Genomic DNA, 18,888 nt, shown 5'->3' on the forward strand with positions numbered 1-18,888 from the left:
ATTCAAGAAGATTCAAGAAAAAGGATACTAAAACTCTGGTCAGTTATCTCAAGGTGCCAAAGATTAATTCTAAGATCATCAGCACTGAGGTATGTCTCTTGATCACTGTTGACACTTATACTGTTTATGTGATAGGTGTGCGCATTGGCAAATATTCTCCTTGGTGATGCCTCCACCATCAACTCCATTGGTTTTATGGTTGGCACCTGGGCGAAACGATAATGCATCAAATACTTCATCATCTTTATATTTCCTTGTTAAACATCTTGTAATTATTGTATTTTTGTTTGCTTGCTTACAACAAATCTGTCAGAACTCGTGATAACTTACCCTCAAGGCAGTGATGCAGGCAGGATCACGGATCGCGCCATTTTCTTCTTTCGTATTATACCCCTCCACTCTTTTATCTCTCTCACTGACTTTCCACAACTTGATTGTTTTGTCATTCGTGGAGAGTAAAAAGTGGGCAGGGTTTTTTCTTTTTAGCCACCTAATTTTATTAATTTTTTCTTCTATCTCTAGTGATTTTAGGTAATCGAACTCAGGCTCATGGCTCTGGAAGGTGCTATACACATTGTATTCGCCTCTTCGTGGTATACTATTTTTACTCTGCGTAAATAATCATTATTTTTATAGTTTATTGCTTTCATATCGGATATGTCTTAAAATGAACATTATGTGCTGCAACAATCCAAATATCATGCTCGGGGGTTTATAAAACATCTCATATTTCTATCCACCCACTTTGTCAACGTTATTCTGTAAACTTAAATCACGGTATGTACCTTCAATAAACTCGGTGAAAAACAATTCCAACTCAATCAAATGTCAGATAAATATCAGATCATGTTACATAAGCTTTATAGAGATAATAATATCGTTTTTGAAAATTCAAGTGTCAGTGATAGAAAGTGCCATATCATAGTTGATACAGTAACATGCACTGATACTAAAATTATTAATATCCACATGATATTTGGAGTGTTTGAATAATGCATATTATAAGGAAAAAATACGTCTATGCAAAGTCTATTTTTAGAGAATTCTGTAATCAATTGATTTCTTACAACGGGGTCTCTCTGAAAAATGACAACACGTCCACCCTTGTCTCCTGTTGCAAGGAGATCGCCATCGTGGTTAAACTCAACGCATGAGATTATATCAGCTGTAATGGAAACATAATACTCGCATTTATAAGCGATCTTTGTACGCACCGCGCAAGACAAATTTATAAACACATCTATCCTGATCACATAAAATTACGTCGATTAATAACGCAGCGAAAATTTGAGTTTGCGAATCAAGATAAATTTCGGATCTCAATAGTATCTGTACAGCGCCAATTCGCGACTAGTTCATTGTTTTATTTTGGTATGTGTAAGCTGATAAGATAAAAGACAAGCTGCTTTTCGAGTTAAGCAAACACAGGTCAAACTTGCCTTCTGTGACATCGTCTTCTAAGGTCCCCTTCACTTGCGAGAAACACCACTGTATGTCACCATTGCCTGTAATGCAATATCCAGATACTCTTAAAACTTACTTTCTTCCTTGTACATTGAGTTTAAAACATTGATACGATCAATCAGGGTTTGTAAAAAGTACTTTGTAATAATTCTTTTGACACTTATAGACTATCGATCACTAGTTATTTGCAATATCATAAGCATAATTTATTGCATTGATATGTATCTTAATCAGAGACATTAGTGCATTTTTAGTTTTAATTGCTAACGACTCACAACACATTGCATAATAGACGTATAGCAGAACAAAAAAACAAAACAAAATATAAAAGATGTGGCATAATTAATGATTCTGTGTTTCAACTCTTTATATTGCAAATTTCATAATTTTAATAAAAAGATGTTAATTACAATTATTGTGCACGAAATTACAAGATAAAATATGCGCGAAATAATTAATTATTAGTTTATTTAATCCGTGTAAGAGAAGCAAAGTGTTAGAAAATGCAATCAGTTAGTGCCTTATCTGAACTGTACATCTAGTGATAACTCGAAGGCGTCTCACACATGTACAGTACAATACACTCGATGATACAATATCACATTTAGAATTCGCAGTCTCCAAGTCGCGTGGAACGAGAAAAATAGCATCACTCGTCACCTCGTGGGGCGAGATTGACGAGATTTAATAAATTCACGCGTAGAAAGCACACGCACGAGTCGAAGCGAGCGTACGTGTGCGTGCGCGAGAGACACAGAAATCGAGAAAGAAAGAGACAAGAGAGGGGAAGCGATGCAAATTAGCATGCACCCAGTTTTCACTTTCGAGAATAAATAAAGCAAAATAATCGGCATCCTGGACGTGCGTCGCGCACCTGCGGCACCTGGCAAGAATACAAATTTTTGCATTTACGTTACACGTTTCCCAAGTACGAGATGCACATATCGCTGATGGTTTGGAAATTTAGCACAAAGGAAGGAAGGAACGAAAGACACCGCGGAAGCTGAGAAATGGGTTAACACGGAATAATGACGAGATGAGAAAAAAAAGCAAGAAAAAGGAAACGCGCATCGTGCAAAATCATTATCGGAGAGCAGTGCGGTTTCGTCGCAACATCGTCGCGGGGAAACGCACCGTGTCAGAACCCAGCGCGGTGCAGCGAGGGAAGCGAGGGGACGCGGGTGAAGATGGCCGGCACGGACGCGCGCGCGGTTCCCTCCTACGAGGGGGCAACGCGCAGGATTGATGCGAATGCGGAAAACGCAAGGCAGAGACGACGGGGGGAGGGGGAGGAGTAGGAGAGAGGTAAAAGCGAGCCTACTTGAAGTTTCGGCGTAATCCATCGTGTTTCTAGGCCGCCGCCGCCGCCGTCGCCGCCGCCGCTGTCGTCGCCGTCGCCGGCGACGGGCACATAGGTATCTCTCTGCCCCCCGCGCGCGCGGAGGAGAGTCCCGGAGTGCGGGCGCGAGGGAGACGCACGCAACGCTTCGTCGCTCGTAGACGCGTGGATGGAGGAGCACTCGGTTGCACGGGGTGTACACCCGCGAGATCTGGGTCAAGGTTCGCCTCGCCGCGGCGATGCGAGGAGGCGAGTTTCCGCTCGGCAGTAGGAGCGGCGACGCACCGTCGCCGTCGCCGTCGGCGGCACGCGACGCGCCGGTCTACCTCACGGCCGCGGTGGTTCCGCGGCGCTTACTTACCGGCCATCTCGCGCACACGCGAGGGGGACGACGCGGAAAACCGAGTGTCGCGCGCGAGTCCGCTCCCGGCGCGGGGCCCAACGCTCCTGCGAACACGCTCTCGGGGCAGAAGGGCACGCGCGCGCGCGCACGGGTCGCACCAGCACGCCGGCGGTGAGAAGCTCGCTCGCTGGCACGGAAAACGCGCGAGACCCGGGCCGCGACTCGCCACGACCGAACCTCCGCGCGTATTCCCGGCGGTCGAAGCGTGGCACAAAACGCCGTTGGCGTACGCGGGCTACCAATGGCGGAAGTTCACAGGCGCATAACCGCACAACGCGACCACGGCGTGACGTCACTGCGTAGCCAGGTTCCGCTACCTCTCCGCGGTAACCACCATCTTACACATGGTGCTCGGCGACGCGCGGAGCCTGCGCGAACGTACCCGATGATGGACGGGCGCGCGCGCGGACCCGTGCAGCGCGGGAAATTCGAACGCGCTGCTCGCTAGGGACGTTTACTCGTTCCCTTCGAACGCAATCACCAGATAAGATTTATATCGGAAATATCGGCGCGGAGATGTTCCACTAGATGAATATTCCGATGCCACTCGGAATATTGCTACAAAACACTTTCTATCCTTCTCTTTGTTTGAAAGAAGGAAAAGGATAGAGTGTAGCGTTCGCAGTGCCAACTGGATTACGATTGCATAGTCGCAAATCTCTCTCTCTCTTTCTTTCTCTCTGTCTATCTAGTGACAATTTAAAATGCGCAGCACGTTTGAATATTCAAACAACGGAGATTTGTCCTTTTGCCTAAATCCCGCTCCTACGTGCTGATCTCTACTCTCGTAATAACAGTTGATGCACGCCATAGCGGAGGTAATCTCGTGACTGCGCCTGCATTAGCTGTGTACTGTACGTAGGTAAATACGGGCATACCATTAAGGGGGGAGCCTGCTTTAGAACGCTGAAAATAAGGTATATTTTACGAATTGTTTTTGGAGAAACTATACAGCGGATCATTATAAAACTTTGATGCATTTATTAGTACATGTTTAAAGGTAAAAAAATTATTTTTTGATTTGAATATATCGCCTGTAGAGGTCGTCCTGGAGGCATCTTAGTGCAGCCGCGTCGCCGGCATTGCAAATTGGTGAGCATTCTCCTGCCTCCAAATTTCGTCTAAACTGAAAAATTGAAATATCTTCTCGTTATTTATGAGTTCCCATCGTCGATGAACCAAAGAGAGAAGAAAAAAGTTGAAAAGTGCCAAAATGGTGGGCTTAGAACACAAAAGTACGATTTTTGGGCAAAGTTTTTGAACTTTTTCATGCAAAAATAATTGTTTAACTTAATGTTTTTATGAATATTAAAGGTTCATCGACGATGGGAATTCATAAATAACGAGAAAATATTTCAATTTTTCAGTTTGGATGAAATTTGGAGGCAGGAGAATGCTCACCAATTTACAATGCCTCCAGGACGACCTCTACAGGCGATATATTCAAATCAAAAAATAATTTTTTTACCTTTAAACATGTACTAATAAATGCATCAAAGTTTTATAATGATCCGCTGTATAGTTTCTCCAAAAACAATTCGTAAAATATACCTTATTTTCAACGTTCTAAAGCAGGCTCCCCCCTTAAGGTGCTAATTCATGAGACGCTGAAAAGCAGCGTCGAGCGTCGTCACGTGACATCACATTGACGCTAGCGTCAGGGAAAAGAAGTCGAATGATTTCAGCTTCAAGCGTCAAGGTAGCAGAAAAAACAGCGTCAATCGATTAAAACGAAAGTGAAAGAAATATGGAAAAGATAAAAAATTTGCATTATCAATTATCAAAAACGATATGTTAATTACGAAAACGATATTATACGCAATAATTCAGTTCCAATGAGTGTGTTAAGAAATATACCAGTAAATACTGTAACCTAACCTAACCTAACCTAACCTAACCTAACCTAACACTCGCGTGCTAATGCGACGCTGAAAGCAGCGTTGAACGTCGACGCTGGAAACTCGACGCTGAACCCATTGGCGCACTATTGGCGCGATTTGATCACGTGACCTGTTTTGACGCTAAAAACGAGCGTCGAGCGCCAGCATGAAAAAGCACCTCCATACTTGATTGCTGCTATTCGCACAGCACGATCTTCCAAATAAGTAAGCTCGTGAAGTAACTTGACCGCGGCTTCCACCAGCCGACAAACTGTCCCGACAAGCCTTCGATTAATTACGTTAAAGGATTTTACCAGAGAGAAGCCCGAGAGCGGTCACGCTCGCGTTTTAACCGTAACGCCTCAAACGTGGACATCGAAGTGATTGAAGCGACTCTGTCTTTATTGCTCACTGAATATTGAATAAAGACGGAACGACGCCGCGAGCGTCGGGAGCGTCAAGTGGAACGCACGTGTCCACGTCTGAGGCGTTACGGTCAAAACGCGAGCGCGACCGCTCTCGGGCTTCCCTCCGGTTTTACCCAAAAGCTCCGTCAACTTGTCGTGCAACTCCTCGAGAGAGGAGAACAGCGGCGCGTTCCTCCGCGAGGGCGTGAATGTCCTGGAGCCGCGCAGCTCCGATCGATCCATCTTCGCCGGATCGCCAATCCGAGGGAGCTCGAAGGGCTCGCCGCCGTGCTGGCGATCTGTCCAAGTTGATACTACCTCACCGAACAGTCGACCGACGATTCGACCGAGTAATCGCGTTTTTCGCAGCATAAAACGCAGCGGCGGACCGCCTCGGACTGGTCGAGGTGCGTGCGAGACTCTCTTTGACGAACGCATTAGAGGCGCCTCGTTAACGAGCACTAACAAGATTGCGTCTCTGCTAGGATAACGCGGACGCGCCAGCATCGATGACACTCCGCACGTTCGGGATGACACAACTGGAAAAGTTGGGACGGAGCGGTTAGGTGGACAATGCCGGCGCACACATCCGTGGATCGCGTTTCATTGTCCCCGAGGGTGACCGATTGACCGCGACTCCTCGCAGCGTCCTTTCGTACTCACAACAGCGACAACAGTGAGTGCAGTCGTTCGCGACCCACTCGTCCTTCCGCTTCGGCCTCGCGTAATGAAACGTGTCTTGATTCAGATCGACGGCGACGGGGCTCCTCTTAACGCGCGCACGACGTGATGGATACATCCTTGCGCGCGTGTATATGCGTGTATGTGTGTTGCACTTCACACCGCACACTCGGAGCACTCTTGCGCGATAATCGCAGCGAGTCTTGGATTCTTGTTGCGCGATTCCGCTCCGGAAATTTACTGAACGGCCCCTTACACGCGTGCCGTCCCCGCGAACGCACGCCCGCTCGCAAAGGTTAAAGAGTCCATTTATTTGTTTACTTATTCACGAGGAAGCTTTTCGATACAATCGAGCGGCTATGTACACATCAGCGAACAAGCATCCCGAAAGGTAAACACGTAAAATCTGTTTTCCTTAATCCTAGCTTCCCACACGTTCAATTTTCACGGGCTTGCCAATGGGGTACAGGCTACCCCACATCGAACATTTAGTTAAAAATATCAGAAAAAATTATTTTAAGTCACTTTTTAGGAAAATTTGAAAAAGAAAGTAATTTGTAAAATATTCGCTTGTGAAAAACGGTTACATTCAAAAACCGTGAATTACTTTATTTTACTTGGTTTCAAGCACTCCTGGGAAGCTAGGGTTAATAGGAAACAGAGCCGAATACAAAAAGGCAAAAAGCTTAAGCACAAGCTCAAACATCAGCATTATCAAAGAAAAGTTGCATAGTTGCTGAAGTTATTTCGAATGTGCTAATGCTTAAATTTGTAAAGTGAGTCTATTCATTCTATTCTACGGCAGGCGTTTCATTCCGGTCTATTCAGAGCGACGTACGCGCCCGAAGGAGGACTATCCGTCTTGGAGTGGCGTACGCGCTTGTACACTTAGGCGCATGCGGCACACGTGTCGCTCTTTAAAGTGAACTCGGTAAAGACCAAACGCTTTACTCCGTGTTAGATAGTCAGCCGTCTCGACGGCACCGATGAAAGACGTTGAAATTGCGAGACCGTAACTGCTCTCGTTTGCAAAAGAGACGTCTTATTTGCAAAACAATTCCCTTGCCGAACAGGAGACACGAATAGCCGCGTGCGAAACCCGGTTCTTTTCTAATCGATATGTTTTCCGAGTGCGAGTTTGTATTTTGCAGATTGCGACCCGGTCGAGCTGGTAGAATCGCAGCGAGGAAAAAGCCCTCGCTTGGAAACGCAGTCACGATACTGTAAGATCTGGAAAGATAGTCGAGACTGACAGGTCGTACAGAGGATCGGAATGAAAACAAGTTGATCACAACAGTAGGAGTATTGGGCCGTACAGTCTAAGACCTAGGCGTGTGAACCAGGGATCCCGGAAAGTTCGAGTTCCAATTTAAGGCAGTCTCCTAGTTATTTTTCGCCTCTTACAATTCAGAAGTGGGATAAAATCCGCTATCCCTCGAAGACAGTTGAGATTCATCCGCTACCCCTCGGAGAGGAGGGAGTTGAGAAGCAGCTGGCCGGTAGTGAAGCCTGAACATGGAGGTTGGGACGGACTCAGAGGAGTGAACCAACATGGAGATTGGGAAGGACTCAGAGGAGTGAACCAACATGGAGATTGGCAAGGACTCAGAGGAGTGAAGCAACATGGAGGTTGGGAGGGACTCAGAAGAGTGAACCAAAAATGGATGTTGGGAGGGACTCAGAGGAGTGAAGCAACATGGAGGTTGGGAGGGACTCAGAAGCGTGAACCAAAAATGGATGTTGGGAGGGACTCAGAAGAGTGAACCAAAAATGGAGGTTGGGAGGGACTCAAGTGGAGTGAACCGACAATTTGGAGACATTCAGGGACGAATGTGATGTCAGGCTGGCCGAGCTGTAAGATCTGGAAAGATAGTCGAGACTGACAGGTCGTACAGAGGATCGGAATGAAAACAAGTTGATCACAACAGTAGGAGTATTGGCCGTACAGCCTAAGACCTAGGCGTGTGAACCAGGGATCCCGGAGAGTTCGAGTTCAAATCTAAGGCAGTCTCCTAGTTATTTTTCGCCTCTTACAATTCAGAAGTGGGATAAAATCCGCTATCCCTCGAAGACAGTTGAGATTCATCCGCTACCCCTCGGAGAGGAGGGAGTTGAGAAGCAGCTGGCCGGTAGTGAAGCCTGAACATGGAGGTCGGGACGGACTCAGAGGAGTGAACCAACATGGAGATTGGGAAGGACTCAGAGGAGTGAACCAACATGGAGGTTGGGAGGGACTCAGAAGAGTGAACCAAAAATGGATGTTGGGAGGGACTCAGAAGAGTGAATCAAAAATGGAGGTTGGGAGGGACTCAAGTGGAGTGAACCGACGATTTGGAGACATTCGGGGACGAATGTGATGTCAGGCTGGCCGAGCTGTAAGATCTGGAAAGATAGTCGAGACTGACAGGTCGTACAGAGGATCGGAATGAAAACAAGTTGATCACAACAGTAGGAGTATTGGCCGTACAGTCTAAGACCTAGGCGTGTGAACCAGGGATCCCGGAGAGTTCGAGTTCCAATCTAAGGCAGTCTCCTAGTTATTTTTCGCCTCTTACAATTCAGAAGTGGGATAAAATCCGCTATCCCTCGAAGACAGTTGAGATTCATCCGCTACCCCTCGGAGAGGAGGGAGTTGAGAAGCAGCTGGCCGGTAGTGAAGCCTGAACATGGAGGTCGGGACGGACTCAGAGGAGTGAACCAACATGGAGATTGGGAAGGACTCAGAGGAGTGAACCAACATGGAGATTGGGAAGGACTCAGAGGAGTGAACCAACATGGAGGTTGGGAGGGACTCAGAAGAGTGAACCAAAAATGGATGTTGGGAGGGACTCAGAAGAGTGAACCAAAAATGGAGGTTGGGAGGGACTCAAGTGGAGTGAACCGACGATTTGGAGACATTCGGGGACGAATGTGATGTCAGGCTGGCCGAGCTGTAAGATCTGGAAAGATAGTCGAGACTGACAGGTCGTACAGAGGATCGGAATGAAAACAAGTTGATCACAACAGTAGGAGTATTGGCCGTACAGTCTAAGACCTAGGCGTGTGAACCAGGGATCCCGGAGAGTTCGAGTTCCAATCTAAGGCAGTCTCCTAGTTATTTTTCGCCTCTTACAATTCAGAAGTGGGATAAAATCCGCTATCCCTCGAAGACAGTTGAGATTCATCCGCTACCCCTCGGAGAGGAGGGAGTTGAGAAGCAGCTGGCCGGTAGTGAAGCCTGAACATGGAGGTCGGGACGGACTCAGAGGAGTGAACCAACATGGAGATTGGGAAGGACTCAGAGGAGTGAACCAACATGGAGATTGGGAAGGACTCAGAGGAGTGAACCAACATGGAGGTTGGGAGGGACTCAGAAGAGTGAACCAAAAATGGATGTTGGGAGGGACTCAGAAGAGTGAACCAAAAATGGAGGTTGGGAGGGACTCAAGTGGAGTGAACCGACGATTTGGAGACATTCGGGGACGAATGTGATGTCAGGCTGGCCGAGCTGTAAGATCTGGAAAGATAGTCGAGACTGACAGGTCGTACAGAGGATCGGAATGAAAACAAGTTGATCACAACAGTAGGAGTATTGGCCGTACAGTCTAAGACCTAGGCGTGTGAACCAGGGATCCCGGAAAGTTCGAGTTCAAATCTAAGGCAGTCTCCTAGTTATTTTTCGCCTCTTACAATTCAGAAGTGGGATAAAATCCGCTATCCCTCGAAGACAGTTGAGATTCATCCGCTACCCCTCGGAGAGGAGGGAGTTGAGAAGCAGCTGGCCGGTAGTGAAGCCTGAACATGGAGGTTGGGACGGACTCAGAGGAGTGAACCAACATGGAGATTGGGAAGGACTCAGAGGAGTGAACCAACATGGAGATTGGGAAGGACTCAGAGGAGTGAACCAACATGGAGATTGGCAAGGACTCAGAGGAGTGAAGCAACATGGAGGTTGGGAGGGACTCAGAAGAGTGAACCAAAAATGGATGTTGGGAGGGACTCAGAAGAGTGAATCAAAAATGGAGGTTGGGAGGGACTCAAGTGGAGTGAACCGACGATTTGGAGACATTCGGGGACGAATGTGATGTCAGGCTGGCCGAGCTGTAAGATCTGGAAAGATAGTCGAGACTGACAGGTCGTACAGAGGATCGGAATGAAAACAAGTTGATCACAACAGTAGGAGTATTGGCCGTACAGCCTAAGACCTAGGCGTGTGAACCAGGGATCCCGGAGAGTTCGAGTTCAAATCTAAGGCAGTCTCCTAGTTATTTTTCGCCTCTTACAATACTTATCATCGGCGCCGTCGACTTCTGGAGAAAGAAAACTGATAAAAACGGAGGCAGAATGTCGCAAGACTTACCGGCACGCTTGTTCACGGCGGTGTTGATCATGGAACCTAATTTCGTGAGGCTGGACTGCCTCATGATGTTGGAGGGACTCTTCATCCGTTTGGACGGTGGTACCGGAAGCGGGGCGGTCTTGGCCCGTGCCAGGATGGCACCGCCGTTCCGGCAGCTGCCGTTTGGACTCGTGCCGCCGGGGGGCCGCTGGGGCGGTGCCCCCCATAGACCCACCACCCCGGCGTGACGCGTGGTGACACTTCGCAAACCTCAGCTTCCTGCCAGCCGTGATCTTCGTGGCCACTTTCAGTACGCACCTTTGCCGCCTTTGTCGTAGCTGGAAAAACGAGAGACCTCTCATTCGCTACATCGCTCTTTCTCTAAAGTGCAGTCGTTCGGATAATCGATCGTTTCCACACACACGACTCTCCTCTCTTTCTCTCGCATCGAGTCGGCTATTGCCGCGCTTCCATATGATCCACGTCTGTTGCTGTTTTTACGCTTCGCTCGGTTTATCGTACTGTGAATTGCTTTAATCCGTTGATTCCGAGAGCAAATGAAACTTTTCGAAAACGCTCGCGTAATACAGATTCCACAAGTTTGTAACTGTTACAAAATGTAACGTTTTACATGTATAAACTCAACAAATCAGCAGTTTACAAATCAATTCACGTAACGAACGGATTTGCATATCGTTAATCAAATACCGTGGCGATGCGATGCGGTGGTTCTATAAATAATAAAAGAGTCGTTATCGAGTAATCAGGTGTAGATGGATAAGTAAGGCACGATGAGCCTTGACAGAAAAATCACACAAGTGTGATGCACACTTGCGAGTGCTTGCTTAATCGCGGCATTCGTCAACATCGACTAGCGTCTGTCCCGCTTTCCTTCGTATATTCTCACGAAGATTATTTCAAATCTTGCTTGTAACTCGTGTCTCGTATCGCTTCATGCCACATAAAGACTTTTAAAGCTGGATGAAGTTACCTTGCAATATCGAGAAATACCCGGAGTTAATTTTTTTATTATATATTTTTTTAATCGTGTCACAAATCGTAGTTGCTATTAACGATACTTTTAATGTAATCTGTCGTTGCGCTATCACTAGGTCACGTTTGTTGTGACACTACATAACGTACATATTATAATATTATGTACGGTTCAATAGCGTTTTCTATTATCGATTTTCTTCCTTAGAGGAAGGACGTAATTACATTAAAAATATTTTACATGTAACAGCGAAAATACGAAAGGGGACATTGCGATCCATTATTCCGTTCAAGATCGATAAATCGATAAATTTTTAGATCTGACGAGTCGCTTTAGAAAAGAAAGAAAAAATTGTTTTTTTCCTGAAAACGTAACGAGATAAATGCTCACTAAATCAAAAAAGCAAAAGATGTTGACTTATCAACCAGATTTGTGAATATTTCGTCATTCAATTTATATACTACGCTAGAGAGAAAAGAAATTTCTTAAAATATAATGTCCAGAGAAAATATCAGTCGCAATACCGCGTGTAGTTATTGCAATATTTTTATACATACGTATAATACATAGCAAATATATGCGCAGCGAGAAACCGTTCAGGCAGTAACTATGGAGAGTTACTGATACTTCTAAAGTTACAGTTTATTTCAGAAACGTCACTTCTCGATAAAGGAAATCCTCCTGTATCGAATGGGGCTGAAGGAGCTTTCCCCAGAATTTTATTACTTGCCGGCGTATGTAAAACAGCGAGGAGAACATTTTGCGACTGTGGAACCGCGAGCAGGATGATCGTGGACGAGCAGATATACTTTACGAAGAAACGACACAAGTACTGGAACCGTTGGCGGCTTGCCAGAGAATTTTCCGGCTGGATGTTAAATCGAAAAATTCCTTTCATTGCGTCTACAAGGCATCTGCAAGTAGCAGCGGGTTCGACGTCCCGAAATTCGTGTCTTATCAGCGAGAACGGTAATAATGCAAGGATGAAATATCGGGAAGAGCGAGATCGCACTGTAATGCGAACACTATCGATCTGCTTCGATGCTTGCAGATTGCCAAACAAGAAAAAAACTGTTACGGTACGACTACTGCATACGTAATGTATGTAAAAATATTGCAATAACGAGACCATGCTGCACCGTTATCGTGCTGACTTTTTGAGCTGATATAACTTTACTACTCTCTCGTGGACTACAGTTTTTCAGTTTCCTCAGAACTGCACCGAGTGTCCCCGCGCCGTAATCTCTCCGCAGCGTCTCTTCGTCGCAGCTCGTATATCCACGGCTAGCAATTTTCATTTATTAAACTAGAGCCGAGCATTCCACGTCACATTCCTAATTTTCATCCCCGGTGTTGTCATCGACGATGAAGCATCCTCGTAAAAGTATTATGTGCTATTATTAGTCTTGTGCAAAGCGCAGGACTGAGATGCTATTACAACAGGACAGGCATACTCTCGCCGATCAAATGCCATTTGTGTCAATGCGGCGGCGCTGGCCCTTTCAAGAAAATTAGGTGAGACATCGCAATTCTAACGAAGAACATTTTATCGACAGACTTTTGGACAACGTGGGATAAAAAGAAAGCAACTAATAAAGGAAGTAGCTACTCTGAAACTAAATGGATGTATTTTTAGGTCAATATTTAATGTCAAGGGATTCTACAAAAGCGTAGTAGTAGGTCATCTTGATGAACTCTTACAGTTGCTGATGCTCTTGTAAGGCTTCAAACTTGTTTCACACTTTTTAAGAAAGCAGCATATTCGATTTTAATTTCGCCTTTAATTTCGCTATTGGCAAGATCTGATCGACAGATAGTGACCAGGCGGACGTGGATTGACTCGAAATTTATTGAGGGAACGTTCATCGCTAATTTACTTCTTTCGAGGTACGTAAAGAGAATGATTTATGCTTCGAAATGTAACCGAGTAATGTGTGTGTCCGTACTGAATTCCCCAAGGTACTGATACTGTCCCCGCGGCGGCGGTAATGGCACGGTAACTTCGAGCTAAGTGAAATAGAGACTCGAACAGACATTTCTTCAAAGGATGAAAACAGAGGGGAAATAGAAAACGCAAAGAAAGGATAACGAAAAAAATTAGCAACAACAAATTTCACGACTCTAACGATTTTCAAACGCAAATGATATTTCAACGACCATCTATCAGCTGTACGTGAGCTCGTTAAAAGCACAGAAAAATTGCACGTGAACGCGCAAGATGCGATTCATTATCGCGGAACGGAGCTCTCGCCCCGTTTTCAGCCTGGAGAACTTCGTCGGACTTATTACTCGCCGAGCAAAGCCCCCGTCGACATTACCGTTAGAAAATATATCATGCTAACATTAATAGTCTATTAAAAATGTACATCACGGTGTCGTTAATAGGCGATGCCCATCAGGAAGCGTACACCGTGCTGACGTAAATATAGCTCGCCTGTCTCGGCTGCAGTGTGCACTGATACGTTCCGAAAGCCGGCGATCCCGAGTCTTTTCTTACGCGTCTAAATTTTCGTCGCTTTCCGGAAGCGACCGAGACGATTGTCGCACACTCAGGCGATCGCAAGATGGTCTCCATCCCGGACACCTGCGAGAGGGTTCCAAGACGGAGTTTCCAAGCGGAAGAAGTTTCCGCTTGGAAACTCCGCCTTGGAACCCTCTCGCAGGTGCCCATGGCTTTTATCTTTATCTTTAACTTTCAGTCAACATTACGATTAGCGGTCACGGACCGGCTACGACGTACGTGAGTACGCGCGTACGTTGTCAGCGAACTAATACCATCGTCATCATCCTCGCACGATACCGCTGACCTAGATGGCTGGGATGATAGTACTTAAGCCAACATTGTCCTCCGTTCGGTTGACCCATTCATGCCCGAATCGTGCTCACTCGAAAGTCCCAGTACGCGCTCCAGGAGCGCACTCGTGAATAATTTATCAGAAGAAACGTGTGCGTAATACAGCGTCGCTCCAAGGCGGACATCGTCGCCGCGCACAGCTAGACACAGGATGCGTTCTAATGCCGTCAACGAACTAATTGTAACGATATCACGTCGCTCGGCAATTACTCCGCGAGCCGCCGGCCTGGTTAACACGGCGGACGCGTGCAGGTACGATAAAATGGATCACGAGACGTCACGAAGCTGCGCGCTATTGTGCAAAAATCACGTGGATTGTGTATACGCGGGTGTATACACGTATACGCAATCCCAACACTACTCCGTTACCGGATCGATCGCGAGCTTTAGAAAGTACCGCCTGTTTCCGGTTCGCTGGCTCTTGAGAAAGACGCGCATTAAACGCTTCCGCTTTAAATCGCGAGAGAGATCCCTTTAATACTTCGCGATGGAATAAATCATACCGTTAATCGCCCATCGCGCCCGTTTCCTTCACGCTTCCCTCCATGTCATCGCACATGTTGACGATTTAAATTCATAAATCTTCGAGCATAAGTCGACTTGAAAAACTGCACGCCAGAGAAACACAATTGTGCTGGAGAGGCGATTCTTACGCGTCGAATGCATTCCGCAGTCCGGCGCCGTCTCCTCGTTCTCGCTCGTTCGTTATGGAAATTGTGGCGAAGAGCTCCGATAATGAGAAATCGCTCGAATTTTTGTGCCGTTCTTATTAGCCCCGTGACCAATTCGCTGTTGAAAAAAAAACTGACAAAGCGGTATAAAGGATTAGGGAATCACGAAACGGCACACGTGTGCACACATTTCGTTTTTTCATAAATAATTGATCACGATGTGCGCCCGACAGAAAAATCGATCGAAGCTCGTTAAAGAAGTTGCAATTTTACCAAGTCAGGTAGAACACGAAGAATGAACGTTTAACGATGAATTAATGGCAGGACAAATTGCGCAATTGCTCTCTATTGCACGTTACGCGAATGCAAACTGGCGAAGACGCGTACTGACTTCCATTAAGCAATTTAGCATCGGTAGAACTAGAAATAGCAGAGTCCACCGAGGGATAGATTTCGATTAAACGATTAACGGTTACAAGCCGCTGCACTTAAAACACGCTATTTTTGATTAACGTAAGACGTCCCCGTCAACGATGTGTATGCGATCGCATACTGATACTGATCAGTATACAGGGTGGCCCATTTTAATTTATACAGTCGATTTTTTAAAAAACTAAAAGAGATACGAAAAAATGTTTCAGACAGACATGTCACGATTTCGAGGGGGACATAAGATGATACCATTGGTTTGACCTTGAATAGTCGTTTGAAGGTCACGCGAAGATCACCTTCAATTTCTTAAATTGAAACCCCAACTTTTTATTGCAGATTCTTATTCTCCATCGAAAAGTAAGTAACTTTTGTCTGAAACATTTTTCCGAAAAATGTCATCTTATGTCCTTAAAATGTCCTCAAAACTCATCTTGAAGATCATTTTAAGGACATAAGATGACATTTTTCGGAAAAATGTTTCAGACAAAAGTTGCATGTTTTCTCGCGTAGAATCCGAATCCGTAATAAAAAAATACCATGTCTCATTAAAAAAAAATTTCAGACCGGAAGTTAGAATTTCGATAAACAATGACCCGTGTAGTTGTATCCACATTCTCTGTCGTGTATGGAGATCAACGTTCGAACAGTGTATTGTCGAATATCGACAATGTCAAACGTGATTACGTAAATCGGGGGGCAGGGGGTAACTTCACAATTTCAAACGGGACCCCCTATAAAATGTTAGATGGTTGGGTTCTACAGATAAAAACAAGTAAAATTTGTTAAAAACATTTTTTTGTCAGATGTTTCTGTTAAAAGATATGACGGTGTAAAGTTTCGAAGCTACAGGAAACGTGAGCGTCGCGTATCCTTGTCTTTCGTCGGTGATTCAAACATAAACATAAACATTCATACATTCATTGAGGTCAATTTAACTATTCATGAAAATCTTGTCAATTGTAAGTTACTATTCAAATAGTTAGCACCGTGAAAATCATAGCTATCACTATGTTTGATACGGAAGTGAATATGTTATTAGTTATTAAGGGGGGCAGGGGGTAACTTCATATTTATGTAGTTAGGAAGGCCCCTCGAATACATAAAACTTTCTCATGAACAACTTTTTGATTTGACAAATAGTTTCCGAAATATTCAGCTGTTAAGAGTTATGTGGGCCACCCTGTATACCATATCTGAAATTTATAAAACTTTATAACTTTAAATGATCGATCAGGTGTTCAAATAGTCGATAATAATTAATAGTTGCAACAATAACGTCGTGCGTGACGGCTAACGTTCACGTTAATGAACGATATCTAAGTCGCGATAGCTAAGCCTTCGGGTATCGACAAAACTTATTCGCATCACTCTCCAAGCAACGAGAAGCAAATACCAAATCAATTCTGGCCATGAAAAAGTTCAACAGTAAGTCAAGTCGCGGGATTAACTGGTAGAATTGTCGGTGTGTATTCCGCGCGAGTACTCAGACACCGCAATTAGTGAAAGGAAACCGTAGACCAAGCCCACGAGAAGAATACTAATCCGTTACGTTATGTTACACTCACGCAAGCGATACGGCTCCGAAACGGGACTACGCAACAATATCTCTGACAATGGCTCGTGAATGCCTGATCTTCCCGCGGGGTTTCTCAATCGCTACCGGCACGAGTGATCGATGGTTCGATTAAACAAAAAGAAGCGTAGCCTTTTCCCCATTCGCTCATGGAGTCCTGACACCTGTTGATGATTTTATACAGGGTGTTTCCTAAGTAAGTAGACAAACTTAAGGAGGATATTCCTTGGCTTATTTTAAGAAGAAAGGGTCATATAAACATATGTCCTAAACTGCTTTGTTTTCCAAAAAAAAGTACATCACTGTTTTCGTTCACTTTTCGTTTATTATAGAACAGTTTGTGTTATTGCGAATGAAACAAATGAAAAACAATAGTAACCAAAAAGAAAAATTATAACGAAAAAGAAAATAGTAACTAAAAAGAAAAATAATAACGTCACAGTAACTGCTGAAAATGTCCACCTGCAGCCATGATACACGCCTCGACTCTCCTTTCCATTGATTGACGTACACGCTCAAAAATACCTGGAGTGTTACGTATTCTTTCACATCCATCTATTATGCGATTTCTGAGATCTTCATTTTGAATAGGTGTAGCGTAAACTAAAGATTTAAGCTGTCCCCATAGAAAAAAATCTACTGGATTTAAGTCTGGGGATCTTGCAGGCCGCGCGGCGCAGTCTGAAACGAGTGTTCACTTGCGGCGCCGCGAGACCATCCCCACTCCATCCCCACCGCTGTTGACTCGTACTGCAAAAGCACGCTGTCCGAAAAGTGAACGAAAACAGTGATGTACTTTTTTTGGAAGACAAAGCAGTTTAGGACATATGTTCATATGACCTTTTCTTCTTAAAATAAGCCAAGGAATATCCTCCTTAAGTTTGTCTACTTACTTAGGAAACACCCTGTATAGCCACGTACAATTATACACTCGTGCAGAATACCAGCCAGCCTTTGCGATCGCGAGAACCGTCAAGCCCATATTAGACTGCGTTGGACATTGCGATTTTGAAGATTCGCATCTGATCAATCGAAATCGTTGTAGTAGGCAACGTTCCGACTGGTTGAATCCCAATCTCCAAATCAAAGTCTCAATCTTTATCTGGTACCTTGCGCGGTCTAATACGAGCTTCACCGCAACGATTCGCGAGATTATTGATCTTGGCCGCTAATCCGCATTACGCTTACGGAATCGCGTAAAATCCGGCGAAATCTTGGTCTTGGCGAGTGCGCTAAAGTAAGCGCTGCCACAACTCGGAGTGCTCTGGATTTCCTCGGCTGCGCATCTCTCTTTCGAACTCGGAAGCAGAACGATAGAAAAAACAGGGAAACGGATAAACTTGTCGCGTTGCACCAATACTGATGCCAATCAGTATTTGTGTATGCGGGGCAACTTCGAGGTCGAGATCGAGATCGTGGAGCAGAAACCCGTTTAAAGACTCGTGTGTATAATTTACTCAAAAGCACGGGGAGCCGAGATGAGTGGGCCAAGGTGAGCACCGGTTACATTCGGCATTCAATCCGTATCGGCGTTATCCTGGGCCACGACGTGGGTGCCCAGGGCGAGGAGGCCTTGCTTGGATAACGAGCGACTAACGATTTATTATCAAAAAGGGCGCGCACGAGGTCGCGACGGTATTTTAAACCTCCGAGGACACTCGCGCGGATGCATACATTGCACTGAGCGAGATTGTCGTTATTTTTCGGCACAAGAAAGCGGCAGCACGTCGTATACTTTCGCCTTTATCTTTGCACGCGTATCACGCGATGCAGATTCGTACCAATCGCACGGTGACGCTGATCGGCTTTGAGACGACGAACTTAATGCCGCATTAATCTCTGCAAAAATAAATTGAGAACAACGTGAGATTT

General features: G+C 45.4%; 1 protein-coding gene across 6 annotated transcripts in view; it reads right to left on the bottom strand.

Moving 5' to 3' along the window:
• The window catches only part of LOC105275712 (protein phosphatase PP2A 55 kDa regulatory subunit), a 29,261-nt gene that overhangs the window by 3,816 nt on the left and 6,557 nt on the right, over positions 1-18,888 (bottom strand). Inside the window, exons 2-6 of one of the 6 annotated variants that reach the window (XM_011332759.3) lie at positions 10,514-10,830; positions 1,440-1,505; positions 1,068-1,165; positions 331-609; positions 29-206 (exon numbers count right to left, since the gene is read on the bottom strand). In XM_011332759.3, the coding sequence (XP_011331061.1) occupies positions 29-206; positions 331-609; positions 1,068-1,165; positions 1,440-1,505; positions 10,514-10,598 (706 nt within the window). In that variant the 5' untranslated portion in view covers positions 10,599-10,830. The other 5 variants (XM_011332758.3, XM_011332756.3, XM_011332762.2 and 2 more) reach the window with 5 other exon arrangements.

Source organism: Ooceraea biroi, chromosome 8 (assembly GCF_003672135.1).
Source record: "Ooceraea biroi isolate clonal line C1 chromosome 8, Obir_v5.4, whole genome shotgun sequence".
In the NCBI taxonomy this organism is placed as follows: Eukaryota; Metazoa; Arthropoda; class Insecta; order Hymenoptera; family Formicidae; genus Ooceraea; species Ooceraea biroi.